At 40.2% G+C, this 18,743-nt stretch overlaps 2 protein-coding genes across 2 annotated transcripts in view; both read right to left on the reverse strand.

The window, feature by feature from the left end:
• LOC306861610 (polyunsaturated fatty acid 5-lipoxygenase-like) overlaps nt 1–18,743 on the reverse strand; it is a 587,266-nt gene that overhangs the window by 311,493 nt on the left and 257,030 nt on the right. The gene's annotated exons all lie outside the window — the stretch shown is intronic.
• On the reverse strand, nt 1,864–17,733 carry LOC306861441 (membrane-spanning 4-domains subfamily A member 4A-like; the record flags this gene model as incomplete). The annotated part of the gene is made up of 7 exons (XM_079403687.1): nt 1,864–2,210; nt 2,364–2,432; nt 3,345–3,458; nt 9,627–9,770; nt 16,681–16,749; nt 16,852–16,962; nt 17,548–17,733. The coding sequence occupies 7 exons, from the start codon at nt 17,731–17,733 to the stop codon at nt 2,136–2,138; spliced, it is 768 nt and encodes a 255-aa protein (XP_079259813.1). The 3' UTR covers nt 1,864–2,135.

Consider the following 18,743-nt stretch of genomic DNA (forward strand, 5'->3'; position numbering starts at 1 on the left):
AGAACTAACAAATCACAGGTTCTTGATTTTATTGCATTTTACAAAACATCCCAACTTTTCTGGAATTGGGGTTATACTTGTATTTGTAAGCAAACTTTGAAATATTGTCACAATTTATGAAATATATTAAAAGAGGGCTTATATTTCTTCAATTTTCAATCACACCCTACAAAGAGCCAGTGAATGGACAAGTCCAGGCGCGCTTCAGTTACCACCACTCAAGGGGCCGCAGCATAATTGAAAGGGCTTTTGGAATAATGAAAACAAGATGGAGGTCAAACCAACATTTGCACCCCAAGTCATTGCTTCATGTGCCTTTCTGTGCAATGTGTGTTTGGACAATGGGGACATGCTTGAGCCAGATGACGACATTTTAAGAGACAATTTCAGTGTTCCTAACACTAATTCATTTCTCGAATGATATGACGCAGCGCCTGAAAGTAGTCCCCAGCTATATCATAACTAGTTAACCTAGCTGGGGACTACTTTCAGGCGCTGCGTCATATCATTGTGCCTGCTGAGGGGAGATATTACAGTCAAAAAAGACACAGGGCACGGAGCTGCTGCTTCACTCTCTGAGTCTGTGTATTGTTTGAGCAGCGCGCCCCCTCCCTCAGCAGGAGTAGGGTAAAGCTGCAGGCCCGGCTGCACGCTCAGAGCAGCACTCACAGAACTATCGTTTCTTCAGACAGTGCCACCTGCTGTTTGGATGAACATTTGTTTCGTAGCGCGTGTACCGTAATAATTTCCAACATCATAAAACTGCTAGCAAGTAGCAACATCGGACACGTGAGTAAGGTTGTTAATTTTATTAAAGCGATTCCTGAAAATTACCAGGTTTTATGGCATAAATCAATGTGACATCTTATTACACCAACAAACGAATAGCCTATTTTAGTATTTAATGATAGTTTAGATAGATAGTTCAGCAAAATAAGCCCTGAATTCTGTTCTCCCCAGTTATTGTCAAACAAGTGGTGCGTAACCTAATATTGCTATATTTGATTTGATCAAAATTAGTGTCGAAAGATAGCATTATTTTATAATATTTACAGCTTGCTCTTATTTTCTGTGTTATTGTACCATTCTGGGATACTTAATGTTTTCTAACAAAATAAAAAAACGGTAAAGTAAAAATGTTAAAATAAAATGTATAATATATAATAAAATTATTATTTGTAACATATTTTAGTACAATGTAGGTCTACTGTACGTATTACTGTGTTAACTACTATTATTTCATACTAATATTACTACATATACTATTAGTAGTAGTAGTAGTACGTGTAAGAAAGATAATATTGCATGTTCTTTTTATTGTACTTTTTCTAATCTCAAGACAATAACAGTGTAACAATTAGAAATAAGTTCTGTAATAATTACAAATAAGATCTTTGGAATAAAATGCGGCCCTGAGTTTATTTTCATCAGTTTAGATAATCCAGATAATCGTTAGCATTAATAACAACCTTTAGTAGCAAAATCTACATACTGCGCATTAAATATCAAGCACGTTACTGATACACTCGATAGATTTAAACAACAGCATATGAATGACACAGGAATTACACTTCGGCTGATTTTAGTGAACCCACGGACACAAACTCATCAGTTCTGAACTTCCTCAGAGGGTCGTGGTTATAATACCTTTAAGTGAGTTGTGCCTGCATACTCATAACAAAAGGTGTATTTTTTCCTATAACCACGAGAGCTACACCGTGTTAAGCCAGTGACAGTCAGAAATCTGAAGCCCCTCATGGTTCATCCACTGGTGCTTCGGTATGATCTGTCCTGAACGCAGATTTGTGGAAATACCACTACACATTAATCTACTTGAAAAATGATTTCTGAAGAGATCAGAATAAGTCAAATATAACATTTTATTATCAGTCAGGTAAATATGTATTAATTATCCCAATTGCATAGCCAATTCAAAGATGTCAAATCATATCAATACAAAACAAATTCTCAAAGATTAATCTGAGAGTAAAAGATGCATACCAGACCTTAGAAAATACATAGCATGGAGAGTAGAGACACACCACAGTACGGCTTATCCTGGCCACAGAATCACAAAGTTATATCTTCCCATATATTTTCATAAGGGAACACTGTCCACTTTTTAATATTCATATTTATTTGTGTTCACTGTATTGTGGAGGAGTGTCTGCAGGCTGATAATGAATGGAAGAGCTGCTGGGCACAGGTATCTGCAAGACAAAAAAAGCTTTATGATGAGCTTATGGATTGCTTACCCCTTACTCAGTACATGGACACTCAACACTAAATTCAAACAATACTTTTTTTTGTTAAACTCCTTTTACTCAAAGTCCAACTAAACTGGGGTTACAAGTTTCTCTTACCTCTGAGCTGTTAAGTTCATGGTATTGATTAGGCCTAAAGTCTGAGGGTAGAACTTGAGCAAACCGCACCTTTGGGGAAAAGAAATGTGCTTGTAGTGTCTTACGCCTTCTTACTGAGATGCCAGGAATACATACCTGTATTACAAGTTTACATTTGCAACCACATAGTAAAATAAGAAATTAAATTAAAGCAAATGAATCCTTAAACTCATTTTGTGGTTCTAATACGCTGAATCCTGCTAACCTGTATCTATCAGAAAACACACAGGTCTGAGAATCCTACATGTGGACTAGGAAATTAGTCCACCCTGTTATACGACATAGATAGAGGATAGAACAACCTGCTCACTGAATAATAACATTTTGGAAAATTTGCATAGATATATTTTTAAAAAATGCAAATTTAAAAAAATGAGTAATAATGTAACAGGGTGGACTGAAATTTGAGGGACAAATTTAATGGTTTTACACAAAATACAATTTATGATGTTACATTTTTATAAGAAAATGTATATAATAACACTCAAAATTGCTCATTTAGAAATATATGTAACCGTTATTTCAAATGAAGCTTTGATTGATTGGGGACATGGGAATTTGTCAAGTCCTTCAGAAAGTTTGATTAGGAGTGTGTGTTAATGGAAATACATTTATGCATGTCAAACCATGTCGCATGAAAGTTGGTTTACATTTTATGCAATGCGTTTTTAAGTCTACCCAGTTCACAGTAAATCCTGCTTCTCACAAACGCCATCTCTAAGTTTTAACATTCACATCATTTCCAACTTTTCTAAATTTAAGAAATATTTTTTAATTGTAACATGTTTGTTGGTTCTTGTAAAGCATGAACCCAAGTGTGAACAGTCTTAAAAGTTACTATTTTCATTTTAAATAAATATCTGGGGAGTTCAGTTGACACACACACACACACACACACACACACACACAGTTTGGGAAATCCTGATTTGGCTCTTTACTCACCCGAGGACAACAGCAGGGGTTGCCTTTACAGGAAAATACTGACAGATAAATGGAGATGATAAACTCAAGCAAGGCGAACATCAACAACACACCACTGATTCCCCTGGAGAGAGTCTGAGAGAAAAATCAATATAAACACAAACAATTATAAAAATTATAATTACTGCTCACACTGGCACACTGTAGTTCGTTATAGAAACGGAGACGGTTGTATGCTGGAGAACAACATGTTTATTAGCTCACCTCAGGAGCTCATATCACTCAAAAACACTTGCATTCGCTGTATCGATAACGTATCCCCACAAGGGGGCATACCAAGACCGGAAATACCATATATGTACATAGTCTGAATGCATTTTAACTTTATTACCCATCATTTATCTACATCCCCTTTCCTTAGTTTTGTAAATCCCTCTAAGTGAAAACTCTGCAACTTCACGAACATCTTTATAACATCTAGAAATTGCAAAACTTAAATTGTAACTGAAAATGACAACTAAATATCAGAATTACTCCTTGCAATAGCACGTTCTTTATGTTAGATTCCCAACAACATGTGTGCTTAAACAGAGTACTTAGGATTGGGCTTGGAGACCCGACCATATCTAGTACGGTATGGGAACTTTTGATCTGTTGGCTCAGCAGGAATGTTCTCCTCATCATGCACAGCCTCTTTAGACACATTGTTGCTGTCTGGCATAGATTTGAGTTGTGACAACAGGTCCTCCAGAGTAACTTGTGTGCAGTGTGGAAAAGGTTCCTTTACAGGGAGTAGATGTCGACGATTTCTCCTGTACTCTTTACCATTGGACTCCACCACATACGATCTGGGCTTAGCAAGAGTGCTTTTAACAACTCCAATCTTGTCGTGTCCTTTTGTTGTTTGCATCCTCACTACTTGGGATTCATGTAGTGGAGATAGTGGCTTGCTCCTTTTATCATAGAACATCTTCTGCATTTGTCTCTTTTTGGAAAGTTGTTCTTTGATTTTCACAGTGTCCTTGGATCTTGGCTTCAGCATTTGCTTGCTGATTGGCATGTTGGTACGTGTTACCCTGGACATCAATCTCTGTGCCAGTGAACCCAGTATCTTATCCCGAGGAATGTTGCGGATGTTCAGCAAATTCAAATACAAGTCTGTCCCATCCCTCTTAGTGGTTTCAAGCAGGCGCTTCGCACTACGAACGGCTCTTTCTGCGAGACCGTTCGCCTGGGGATATTCAGGACTACTAGTGATGTGACCAAAGTCCCACGAACTTGTAAAATCTCTGAAAATCTGGCTTGTGAACTGGGAGCCGTTATCGGTGATAAGCTTTAGGGGAATGCCGTGCACAGAGAAGTGCCTCTTCAGTTTGTTGATGACGTTTTGTGAAGACAAATTTCTAAGTGGATTTATTTCAAACCACCCAGAGTACGAATCTACCAGCACTAGGTACTGTTGGTTGTTCCAGTCAAATATGTCAGCGGCAACGACAGACCAAGGCAGTCCTGGGATCTCATGTAGGTGCAATGGCTCTTTTTGTTGATGTGGTTTTAAAGCATTGCATATGCTGCAGGACTGCACAAAGTTGTCAATGTCCTGTGTCATAGTCAACCAGAAAACGACATCGCGTGCTCTACGTTTGGTCGCTTCGGCTCCTGCATGGCCTTTGTGCAAGATCTGTAGATATTCACTCTGTAGGCTGTAAGGAATTACAACTCTTGTTCCCTTTGTGATGATTTCATCCTCAATACTGAGCTCATCCCTGAAAGGAAAGTAGGGTTTTAGTTGCACTGGAACACTCTGAATTCTCTTTGGCCAGCCGTTCTTGATGGTGTTGCACAGAACTTGCAGAGAGCTGTCTTTTTCAGTGTGTTCTCTGAGCTCTTGCAGCCGGTTGACTGAAATTACTTGGACAGCCATCACCTCGAAATCCTCCTCGACTTTGAGAGCCGTCACCTTCCTGGGAGCACGTGACAGTGTGTCAGCCACATAGAGCTGCTTTCCTTTCTTGTATGTAAGAGTCAGATTGAACTTGTGCAGCTTCAGTATCATTCGCTGGAGTCGTGCTGGAGCAGTATGTAGGGGTTTGTTCAGAATCGTGATAAGGGGTTGATGGTCTGTTTCCACTAAGACCGGTTTCCCATAGATGTAGTCATAGAACTTCTGACAGGCAAAGACCACTGCCAATAGCTCTTTTTCAATTTGAGCATACCTCATTTCCATTTCAGTGAGAGTGCGTGAGGCATAGCTAATGGGCTGATCATCCTGCAGACATGCTGCGCCTAATCCATATTGAGAAGCATCACACGTGATGGTCACCGGTTTGCTTACATCAAAGTATTTCAGCACTGGTGGGAATGTAATGCACTTTTTTAGTGGTGGTGATGGCGCAGTGGATAAGACACATGCCTTTGGTGTGAGAGACCCGGGTTCGAATCCACTGTGAGACACCAATGTGTCCCTGAGCAAGACACTTAACCCCTAGTTGCTCCAGAGGCGTGCGACTTCTGGCATGTATAGCAATTGTAAGTCGCTTTGGATAAAAGCGTCAGCTAAATGAATAAATGTAAATGTAAAATGTAGTGTGTCAAATGCCTCTTGTTGTTGCTGTGACCAGCACCAAACTACGTCCCTGTGAAGCAGCTGTCGTAGTGGTGCTGCCAGTTCACTGAAATTTGGGATGAATTTGCCGAGGTAGTTAGCCATGCCCAAGAAACGTTGCAAGACAGCTTTGTCATTTGGCGGTGGCATCTCTGTAATGGCCTGTATTTTGGCTGGATCTGGCTTTAATCCGTGTTCTGTGAACAGGTGGCCCACATAACTGACTTCTCTAAGCCTGAACTTACACTTTTGTGGGTTGAGTTTCAGATTCACTTGCCGTGCTCTGTTTAGAACTTTCCTCAAGTTCTCGTCATGCTCCTTCTCTCCTTTTCCTCCAACAATGATGTCGTCTACAATTACGGCACATGGAAAGCCTGTGAAGATCTGTTCCATTGCCCGCTGGAACACCTCTGATGCCGAATTAATGCCAAAAGGCATGCGCAAAAAACGATATCTGCCAAAGGGTGTTGCAAAAGCGGTACACAGGGAAGATTCATGGTCTAGCTTAATTTGCCAGAATGAGCTTTTAGCGTCAAGCACTGAGAAGACGCTTGCATTGGACATTTGTGAAGCTACCTCTTCTACTGTGCGCATAGGATGATGAGGGCGCATAAGGGCTTCATTTAGATCCCGTGGATCGATGCATAGACGGATCTTGTCAGTGTCTTTCTTGTGTGTGGCGACCATTGAGGATACCCACTGTGTGGGCTCTGAAATGGGTGTTATGACGCCCAATTTTGTCATGTTGTTCAGTTCTGCTTCTACTTTGTCCCGCATTGCCACAGGTATTCTGCGAGGGGGCCGTACCACTGGAGTAATGTCTGGGTTGATCTTCATTGAGTATGTCACAGGTAAGGTGCCCAACTCGTCGTCAAACAGGTCAGCATACTCTGTGAATATTTCTTGTGAAAGGTTTTGATTTTTGTTGAAATCAATTCCATACACTTCTTCTTTGAGAGATATCAAGTTCATTTTTAAACAGTCTGGCAGGCCCAGCAATGATTTGACATTCTTATCAACAACATAAAACTGCAACAGGTGTGATTTTTGTTTGCTGGTCAAGCATTGCAGCATCACAGTTCCTCGTGTTTGAATCACAGTGCCTCCATATGCCACTAATGTTGCTTTTGACTTTTCTTGGATTTTCTCTTCTTTTCTCACTGCTTGGTATGTTTCAGTTGAAATAACATTGCACTTTGCTCCTGTGTCAATTTTAAGCTCAAGGGGTTTACCATTTACTGTCAGGCTGCAGTGTATTTCTTGCTTGTTAGTTGTACTTTGATTGACTGCATTTATTTCACTGGCACCAAGACACCCCAGGTGAAAAACAAGTACACTTCCATAATGCACTTAAAGTGCTCTATTTTCGCGCACTAATTTTGTACTTAATACACTAAAAATTATCCTTTAGTACTTCTTAAGATAAACTTAAGATCACCTAAGTGTACTCAACTGTGCTATTTTGAGACACCATGAATATGAACTAAAATGCACTTTTCGCATACTATCTTTGTATTTAAAAAATGTATTTAGCTACCACTTGTAGTACACTTGAGTGTACTAGTGTATGAAAGATGGGTTCAAGTGTACTACAAGTGGTAGCTAAATACATTTTTTAAATACAAAGATAGTATGCGAAAAGTGCATTTTAGTTCATATTCATGGTGTCTCAAAATAGCACAGTTGAGTACACTTAGGTGATCTTAAGTTTATCTTAAGAAGTACTAAAGGATAATTTTTAGTGTATTGAGTACAAAATTAGTGTGCGAAAACAGAGCACTTTAAGTACATTATGGAAGTGCACTTGTTTTTCACCTGGGACAGCCCGTCGATATGAAATGACTCCTCGCTGCTGTCTGTGTTTACATCAGTGATTTGGTGAATGAATTTGAAATTGTCTTTTGATGCAGATCGGCACTGGGACTTGAAATGATTTAACTTTTTACAACGGTGACACTGTTGTCCAAAAGCTTTGCATTGATCACGCTTTGCTGGATGATTTCCACCACAATTCTTACAGTTGACAATGTTCTTTGTCCCGCTCATTTGCTTTTGTTGCGGTTGCTGCCAGTGAACTACGGCTTTTCTCCCTTTTGCTTTAAAGGTAACTGCATCAACGCTCGTAGGCCCGCTACGCGGTGCAGCCAGTACCTTTGTGTGCTGTTCGGTTAATTCGCTGATTTGGCATATTTTAACAGCCTTCGCCAGAGATAGATCACTTTCTCTGAGCAACACTCTTCTCACACTATCATTGTCTATGCCGCACACCAGTCTGTCTCTAATTAATTAGTCCGTGAGCTCACCAAAGTTACATGTTTTTGCTTTATTTCTTAGTGTACTCACGTAGGTCTCGATGGTTTCCCCTGGTTTTTGATTTCTGGTATTAAACGAATGTCTCTCCATCGTCACGTTTGTCTCCGGACTGCATACTTCTCTGAATTTTCGCTTTAAACATTCTGGATCTTCTCTTGACTCCGCTGGTGTAACTACATCCCGCCCATTGGCAGCCAGTATCGCTGGAGCATATGTGAATGAACGGTCTCTTTCAATTGCCTCTGGTCCCGCAAGATTGAGGAGTATGTAGGCTTTAGTTTTATCTGGCTTTTCACTGTGGGCTGCTGCGATGAATATGTCGAATTCCAGTTCGAATTTTCGCCAGTTTTCTGCTATGTTGCCGTCGAAGATCAGCGAGTCTGGTCGGCGAAATCCTTCGGCCATTGTGTTCTCCTTTATTTCTTTCTTTTCTGAATATTTTAACTTCTGATACCATGTAGTTCGTTATAGAAACGGAGACGGTTGTATGCTGGAGAACAACATGTTTATTAGCTCACCTCAGGAGCTCATATCACTCAAAAACACTTGCATTCGCTGTATCGATAACGTATCCCCACAAGGGGGCATACCAAGACCGGAAATACCATATATGTACATAGTCTGAATGCATTTTAACTTTATTACCCATCATTTATCTACACACACTAAACGCTCACTAAATGTAGAGTTCAGAATCTACCATCCTTGAAATTTATATAGTAATAACACATTTAGATGTACTAGGGGCAACAGGGCAAATTAGCATGAAAGCACAATAAAGGCACTGATGAGAATGAAATATTCTGTGTGATCTACTAACAATGAGCGCATTAAAGAACACAAGCACAACATCCCATTTCCATAATGACCAATGCAATCTATCAAATCAATCAAATTAGCATCTGGTTTAAGACATGCTTTTTGGGGGGGGCCTTAAATAATGGCACAAATACCAGTAAACTGACTGGTGCAAACTGGCATTGAGTAATTAGTTTAAATACTCTCCTCTCGTAAATTGTGTGTCTAAAAAGAAAACTCCTTCAAATGCAAACATATTAAGGTCAGCCACAAATATAACATGTCCTTTTCACTGATGTTTCACTGTGTGTCTTTAGTAAATCCTGACAGTAGTTTTTAACAGTAAAAGAGGGTTTTCACTGGCATAAGCTGTTAGTAAATCTGGCCCTTATAGATCAAACTGGACTGAGTTTACAATGAACTTATAATGCCAATGAGGCTTTGCATTATAAATGATCTATAAACTACTTCTGAAGTGACAGATAAAAGACTGGACAGATGAGTGCAGATTAAGGCTTGTGTACTGACCACACAGTGATCTTATTGTAATTACAAAATAAATGTGAATATAAATGTTGATGACATACCTCATACGTTCTCTCTAAATAACAGTCAGAATCGCGGCAGTAAGTGTCCATCATTGCCCCAAAAGCCAAATCCAGTGAAGTGAGAATAATGGCAATGCCTGCGGTTACAGTACAGACGATGTTCATTCCGAGTGAAGCATTCACCTATAGGCAGAAAAACAGCATAAAACACATTCATAATTTGACAAGAGTTTGAAAACATAGTGTTAACATGATTATGTACATAAAAAAGTATATAGAGTGTGATAAAAATACACTATTGACAAACAAATAGCTGTAAGTAGCAATCATCAGGGTCCAAGCACGAACCACTTTACAGTCCAGTCAATCTTCTCTGATTTTTTTTTTTAGTTCTCAGCATACTGTTAAATATACTGTTAAAGGCTGGAATACACTACATGATTTTTAAAATCTGAACAGATTTTTAAAACACTAGGCATCACACACTTACCGACTTTGTAAATATTGACAGAGGAAAACTGGCCATCATACACTAAAGTCTGCTAGTGTGTGATCTTCAGAATCAGAATGAGCTTTATTGGCCAAGTATGTTTACACATATAAGGAATTTGTTATAGTGACAGAAGCTCCACAGTGCAACAGAAAGACAGTAACAGGACAGGACACAGATAATAAAACAAAATAACAAGAAATAGCCAATAACCAATGTACAAAGCAGCAAAAAAATTAAAAATATAAAAAATACACAATATATAATATAGGCGACTATGTATGTACAGGTCAAGTATGTGCAAATTAGAAATGAGAAAATAAAAATAAAATAAGTGAGTGTGGCGAATGGATAATGTATTAGTTGTGTGTTCTACGTTTATTTATTGAGTGTTCATGAGATGGATTGCCTGAGGGAAGAAACTGTTCCTGTGTCTGCTCGTTCTGGTGCTCAGAGCTCTGTAGCGTCGACCAGATGGTAACAGTTCAAAGAGGGAGTGTGCTGGATGTGAGGGGTCCAGAGTGATTTTACCAGCCCTTTTGCTCACTCTGGATAAGTACAGTTCTTGGAGAGTGGGGAGGGTTGTACCAATGATTCGCTCAGCAGTCCGGACTACCCTCCGTAGTCTTCTGAGGTCAGATTTGGTAGCTGAGCTGAACCAGACAGTTATTGAGATGCAGAGGATGGATTCAATGATGGCAGAGTAGAACTGTTTCAGTAAGTCCTGTGGCAGGTTGAACTTCCTCAGCTGGCGAAGAAAGTACAACCTCTGCTGGGCCTTCCTGACAATGGAGTCAATGTGAATATCCCACTTCAGGTCCTGAGAGATGGTGGTGCCCAGGAATCTGAATGACTCCACTGCAGTCACAGTGCTGTTCATGATGGTGAGTGGGGGGAGAGCAGGGGGGTTTCTCCTGAAGTCCACGATCATCTCCACAGTTTTGAGCGTGTTAAGCTCCAGGTTGTTGAGACTGCACCAGACAGCCAGCTCCTTAACCTCCTGTCTGTAAGCAGACTCGTCACCGTCCTGGATGAGGCCGATCAGTGTGGTGTCGTCTGCAAACTTCAGGAGCTTGACAGAGGGGTCTTTAGAGGTGTAGTCGTTGGTGTAGAGGGAGAAGAGCAGTGGGGAGAGTACGCAGCCCTGAGGAGCTCCAGTGCTGATGGTTCGAGTGCTGGATGTGAATTTGCCAAGCTTTACTAACTGCTGTCTGTCTGTCAGGAAGCTGTTGATCCACTGGCAGACGGAGGTGGGGGCGGAGAGCTAAGTTAGTTTATTTTGAAGGGTTTCCGGGATAATGGTGTTAAAAGCAGAGCTGAAGTCAACAAACAGGATCCTCACATAAGTCCCTGGTCTGTCCAGATGCTGCAGGATGAAGTGCAGTCCCATGTTGACTGCATCATCCACAGACCTGTTTGCTCTGTAGGCAAACTGCAGGGGGTCCAGTAAGGGTCCAGTGATGTCCTTCAGATAAGCCAAAACCAGTCTTTCGAATGATTTCATGGCTACAGACGTTAGGGCCACAGGTCTGTAGTCATTAAGTCCAGTGATTTTGTGTTTCTTTGGGACGGGGATGATGGTGGAGCGTTTGAAGCATGAGGGGACTTCACACAGCTCCAGTGATCTATTGAAGATCTGTGTGAAGATGGGGATGTAGGTGTGGGGGAGAGAGGGGTTGCTGGAGGAGTGAATGGTTGTGTGGAGGGGTGTTCTGGGTGGGTGTGGGGTGATCGTTCAAAACGACAAAAGAACTCGTTTAAGTCGTCTGCCAGGTGTTGATTCTCCAGAGTGCTGGGGGGTGGTGTTTTGTAGCTGGTGATGTCCTTCAATCCTAACCACACTGAAGCAGGATCACTGGAAGAGAATTTGTTCCTGAGCTTGTCAGAATAATTCCTCTTTGCCACTCTGATCTCCTTTTCCAGATCTCCTTTTTCAGTCGTGTAAAGTTCACCGATCACAGCAAACTCACGCAGAAACGTGTGCCTTGTTGCTAGGAGACTATTGACAAATGAAAACAATGTGTTCTAAAATCAGCTGAAAATAAAAAAAATGTTTGATATCCTTCGACTGGATGGAATCTCAGTGGCCACGTACACACTACAAGTTTCAGGAGTGACAGCCGCATTTAAATGCATTAAATTATCGTTCCATGTGTGTACGGAACAGCAGTCACTTTCGCATTTTGGAACATGGGGACGCCTCCTGTGTCTCCTGTCCCACCATGGCTCCCGGAACGGGCGCCGCTCTGGAGGCCGGTAGCCTGGCCCCCTGATCCCTGGAGGCCTCCAGAGCGCCCACCCCCCCTCCGGGGGGCGTAATGTCAGACTGTGTCTCGTGTTTCCCCGCCTCTCATGTCCATATTTGGCCTTCCTGTCCTCGTTCCCTATAATCATTAGTTCATTAGTCCCTAGCCCTGTGTTTAATTACTCCGCACCTGTTTCTGTTCTTCCTCGTTGATTTCCCAGTGTTCTTAAGCCCTGTGTCTCCCTGTCTCCCAAGTCCTGTATTGTTTGTCAATTGCCCTAGCTCCATGTTCCGTGTGCTGGATTGAAATAAACTGTGTTATTGGCATCTCCGTGTCTCCTCGCTCCTTGCTCCAAGAAGAGTGTGACACATACCAGCATTTGGGTGTTTTACCCTGCTGAAAAAAACTATTGAACCCTACCCAAAACACAATAGAAAATGTAATGGATTTAATAGGAATTGTATTGATTTTAATGGAAACTATAATGTTGTCTACTGGTATGTGATGGATTCTATTGGTGGGATGTTAAATCCTATTGGGAAACTGCCCAAAACACACTACAAAAAGGAATTTTATAAAGGTTTTACTTGAACAAGCTAATGGTTTATAATGGTATATTAACGGAAACCATTAGAATTTATGGGATGGTTTCTATTGGGCTTCTATTGTTTTTCTTTAGCAGGATAGTGTTTTTTTGTGCTTGTCCTTGTTTGTTGTTTTTCTTTTCATGAGCGCAGCTAGCCCCATGTGCCAAGTTAAGACTTCTTCCACTTTTGCGTGGAAGACATTTTCTTGCATTTCACATACATACGAAGACACATTTCTGATGCACGTTCAAATATGTCATTAACAACTAGTTGTTCAGTTCAGTTCCGTACACACTGCATAGAGTTTCTGTAAATGCGGTTATCACTACCTGTATTTTTCGGGAGTTAATGCGGTAGTCCCTCCTGTATTTTAGTGAATTATGTGTGTACAGAACACGACTAAGGAGTAAAAGCTGAACTGACAACCGAATTTAGCTGCAGTAGCCAGTCTGAAGCTAAAAAAACACCACAATACACTACACTATTTTCTATGTAATGTCAACTCCGATCTGCAGACTGACTCTGTAAATCGATGGAAAATTGGGGCAACAATCGTGTAGGACATTCCAGACTTAAAAGTGGCAACTTGAAATCCTTCCTTTTACTGTTAAGGCCATTTCACACTGAGCTCGATGCGAAAAAGCGTGGCGAATCGCACGCCAGCACGCTAGGTGGCACCAACCAACGATGCATTTTTCCTCAGATATGCATCTCGAATATGGATTTAACATCGTCCGTTGCTCAATATACAGCATTAAATTAAGATAAATAAAGTTTGGTATCTGGTCTCATCACATTTTTTATAATTTCAGCACCGAAGTTGGTATTTTTGACAACACTACTTAGCACCATCTTGTTTTTTGCTTGTTCAAAGGCATTAAAACAAGCAAAGTGAAATTGATGTTGACTGTCTGCAACACTATACAAGCTTCGGAATCACCAACAAGCTGTATGACGTCTTGTTTTAATGAAATTTGAGTGAAAATTAGAGGAGCTACGCAAAACACATCTTATGCCGTCATCAATTCAAAATTTTCCCCAGCCACAGGGATTTGACATTATTAGTTCTTAAAATTTGATTGGCTAGTAGTTTTTTTTATGTAGACATTTTATGTAGATGGAGTCATAATATTATGTTAAGACGTCCACCAAAGATTCGTAATAATTTTCAACTTTACTGATCCTACAGTTACAGTTGAGGTGTAGCATCTTTTATAGGTGCAACTTTGATGCAATTTGGTGTGAATTCTCAAAATATCTTGAATATCTTGTGGAATAGATGCAGATGTTTGGAACCTTGCTGACATGTTTAGGGGTCACCAAACCATTATGGTGGACCAGTACAGAAAATCAATACAAACACAATAGAACACTATTTTAGTACTTCCAACACAGTGCTTAGACCAGTGGTTCTCTATTCCAGTCCTCGGCTCGCTCATCACTGCTTTGCACATTTTGCATGTATCTCTTCAGACATTTGTTCTATTCAACTGTAAGTGCCCTGCGAAGTGAACTTCACAGGATATTCAACCATGATTCCAGTTCGAAGGGAGCACTTATGTTCCATTGAAAGGGCTTTAAAGTGTGTGAGACTTGATTTTAAATTGTATTAATTTACAGACATATATTATCTAACACTTCACACTTCTATAGTAAGTTTTTTTTTGTGTGAAGATGCTGCAGCTCAAATCCATAAATGAATGTTCCGAAGTGGGAGCAGAGAACACTGTGTAGGGATTAGGGGTGTCCCCGATTTAGGATTTTCATAGTCGAATCGGACTGTTCGAATCTTGCCGATAGTCGACTGATAGTCGAATCATATATTTGGGGGCAAAACACATTACCAACTCAGACATTCGACAGCCATAATTACTGATGTTAACACACAGGGAAAATGTGTAATGGACGCCTCACAGATACAAACAGGGTAAATAATGTTTTAGGTTTTGATTAAAAGATAGTTAACATTAAATGTCAGCGAAAAAGTTCACGTCACGTCTTTTGTGCGCTCAAGTTCGTTATTTCAAATGTAGATGCGCGGTATGCGCGCTTATAATGGAAGTGACATGGTCGCGATGCGACGTGCTCGTTTTTTCCAGGCGCTTCCACTCCACATCTAGATAAAAACATTTACACTTTTCAGAATGCCGCAAGCGCACCGCAGGTCATGTGACAAGAACCAACCAATCAGCTTCATCCTTTCCCGTAACAACATTGAAAGCTCGGCGAAGATGAAGAAACATCTGATCATAACTGCATGTGGATAGCCATTTTTAAATAAATATAGTAGCAGAGCTACTGTAATCAATTTTTAGTGCTGGAAATTCATTTTATTCTTTGCTGAAACTTCTACGTTTTCATGGAGAGCGCAGGTCATGGTTGCTTAGCAACAGCAGATGCTACTTGTACCTACCTGATCGGAAAAATCCAGTCTTTTACTGTGTCTGTCAATTTGAGTCTTGTTAAAATTTTAAATCACTGCCGCTAAGATGCTCCTCTGTTGGTCACAGATTATGTAAAGTGAAACTTAAATCTATAGGGGTGGTTGGATTTATTCACGCATGTTGAAATATTTTTCTAAAGCTTCTTTCTTTTCAGATTCTTATGCCCAAAGTATAATTAACTTTTTACACGTGCACGAGGGACAGCATACGGAGACTGCAACAACAAGAGACGCCAAGTGCATGAGCAAAAGGGTATGAGACAGCTCAGCTATGTTTTAAAAGAGTTCAAAAATATTTGTTATCAGTCATAACTTAACTGGACATGGATGAAGCTTTCTAGAGTGCATGTGTCACAAAATCAAATGGAGTATTACTTGGAAAGGCTACGTGTTCGACTGTACGCATGCGCCAGCATACCTGTACAAAAACTAAGTATACTTAGGCCGTTATTTACAGCATTATATTAACAGGCTGTATATTAACTTATTGGGAGAAAACCGGTAGTTCTATGTGAAATCAGACATTGAGCACCCCCATATAGCCAAAATGGCATGATCACAACACCCCGCGAATATTCGACTGTGAGATTGGGAGTCGAATCAGGCTCCTCTGATCGAAGCATCGAATGGTCGACTATTCTGGGTCACCCCTAGTAGGAGTCATGTCAATGGGAACACAGGGAGCTTTCTTCTTAACGAGCTGGTTTTCTGAATCAGGTGTGTTAACTAAAGCCTTAAGCACACTGCATGATTTCCGGCTGTCCCAGACTAAAGACTGGCATCGTGAAACGATTGTGATTTCTGTGATCGTGGCTCCTAATCGGTGATCCTGTGTCATACAGTGAGAGAGGTTCAAAGATGGCTGTTGTCACAGTCTTGCGACCAAAGATACAGCATGATCATCACACAGTGTGTTTGCTGCTACAATCCACGTTTACTGACCAGCCAATAAAATTGTGACATGGCGATAAAACAAAACTGCTTAGCTCAAGCTCTTATCTCTTTCGCCACTTCCACTTTTTTTCAGCACACATGAACAGACAACTGCTAAAGTGTGATTTATCGTGCTCTCTTTGTTTACCACTAGCGCATGCTGATGACGTTTGCGTCGTATCGTACGAGTCAATTGGTGTCATCATCATACAATCTACACATATCTTGTAGCCAAGTTTATTAGATCCATGTCACACAGTGATCTTATAGGATTGCTAAAATTGTGCAGTGTATTTTAGGCTTTAGAGATACATGCAAGATATGCAGAGCACCAGGACTGGAATTGGGAATCGCTGGCTTGGACCCTTAAAAGTAATAACTGCTGTGTACGTACCAAACACAAACTGGAGGGTGAACTGATTTTATTTTCTGCAGAGATGCAGAGTGCGCCTGCGGTAATGTACTGAGAAGAGAGAGAAAGACAAACATGAGACTTGTACTGGAATATGTAGCTTGTATTATAAAACACAAAAGACACAACATAATATGTATAATTGTTTCTTACGATGAGAGATCCCCAGTAAGGAATACCACTGAAAACCAAGATGGTTGTTCCATAAACTGAAGTTACAATGCCAAACATGAGAGTCAGCAGACCGATCATTATCTGGACCGTCTGTGAGGGACAAAAGAACACAGAAATTGTGAGTAGGACTAGAGTCTTTCATAAAGACGAACAATACAAAATATACATTTATGGCAGCTGTAGTTACGCACTTATGATTGTGCTAGAAAATATCCCCAAAAAATATATATTCTGTGTGCATTTGCGTTGTATTTCCTAAAACATTATTCTCTGTGGCTAACACGTTGTTAAAGGAACACTCCACATTAGCGAGATGCTAATGGTCTAATCAGATTCAATTATCTATGCTAAGCTACGCTAAAAGTGCTACCGCCAGACCCAGAGATCAGCTGAATGGATTCAAAAATGGTAAAACTCAAATGTTTAACTCTTGGGGAGTTGTAAAATGAGCCTATTTCCAAAAAAAGTGGAGTGTTCCTTTAAGTTTACTAGTTTACTGCGTAAGCATCATCTTATACTGGTGTGCTTCCTGCACTGACGTTCTTCAATAATAATTGTGAATGCTTTGTTAATGTGTGCACCGCTCCTCGTTTAGAATTTATTCATGTACATTTCTTACCTCACACTGACATGCACAAATAAAAACCAATTATTTGAGTTTGAGACATGTCTCACCCCTAGGGCTTTCGGTTGGCCTTTCAGAAATGCCTGAAGTCCTTGAAGAGGTGACACTCTCTCCACCTGTTGTACATAAACAGGCACAGGAGCGTTGGTCACCGTCGTAACAGGAGCTGTTTGTGCTGCTGATTGAAACTGGATGACGAGCGTTGAAGAGTTCATGGGTATGACGGTGTGAGACATTCTGCTTTCTGAATCTCTAACTGACCTGTACAAAACCATAGTAAAACAAAACATACCATTTTAGATAAAGCAACAACAAAACCCAAGTTTTTAGATTTATTAGCATCCATTAGCATGTTTATTCTAAGCACACACTTGTCTGCCGCTTTAACTTCTCAAGCTCGTTATAGCAGGATGAATTCTGATTGGATGTCAATGTTTGTATCGTTCATCTGCTGTAAAAATAGTTTAAAAGTGATTCCAACAATATTGTTTCGCTGTGCCTTTATCGTTATAGTTGTGGAGTGAACTCTGCTATTTATATTATTTTGTCGTCATTATTTCGTTATAAGGAGTTAAAAATGGCTCTTATCAACCTTGATTTACATTCTATCACATTATTTTGACAGTTAAAGTTTTGGGCGGTTTTTGTGAACTTTGGGAAGTCTGTCTGTCCAATGATTGTAAACGGTCACTGAGTCCGCCAGACTGGAGAAATGTTTGCGGTTGTAAGACCGATCAAATCTGAATTTAAGACTTTTTAAAGACACCCAGTGATTTAATTTGCATTAACTGCTTTTTATTGAAACTAATAAGAGATTTTATTGTTTGCCTCCTGTGAGACTTTACTTATATCTATAAACTGAGCCTCACACAGAAACAACCACAAGCGAGTCTTCTACGTCGTTCCTGAAGGACTTCAACCTGCTGGCAGGTGCTTCAGGGTTTAGGCTTGATTTGATTATCCTTACCCTTCCTGAGTACTCATAGGGTTAAAGGTGTGAGATAAAAGGACACACTACTGTTACATTTAAACTTTATTATATTGTAAAACTACTAATTTGTTATTAACATTGTAAAGCCTAAACTAATTAAATAACAGTCAGAGAATCAAATATTTTTTAAAGGGATTTTTTTTAACTTTAGACCATGATACAGGCTTTATAGGGTTAAGAGGACAACACTTCAGTTTCTGAAAGGTCATTCAATACCATGATGATACCATATGATAAAGGCTTCAGTTATTAAAG

The sequence above is a fragment of the Barbus barbus genome (assembly GCF_936440315.1).
Source record: "Barbus barbus genome assembly, chromosome: 42".
Taxonomy (NCBI): Eukaryota; Metazoa; Chordata; class Actinopteri; order Cypriniformes; family Cyprinidae; genus Barbus; species Barbus barbus.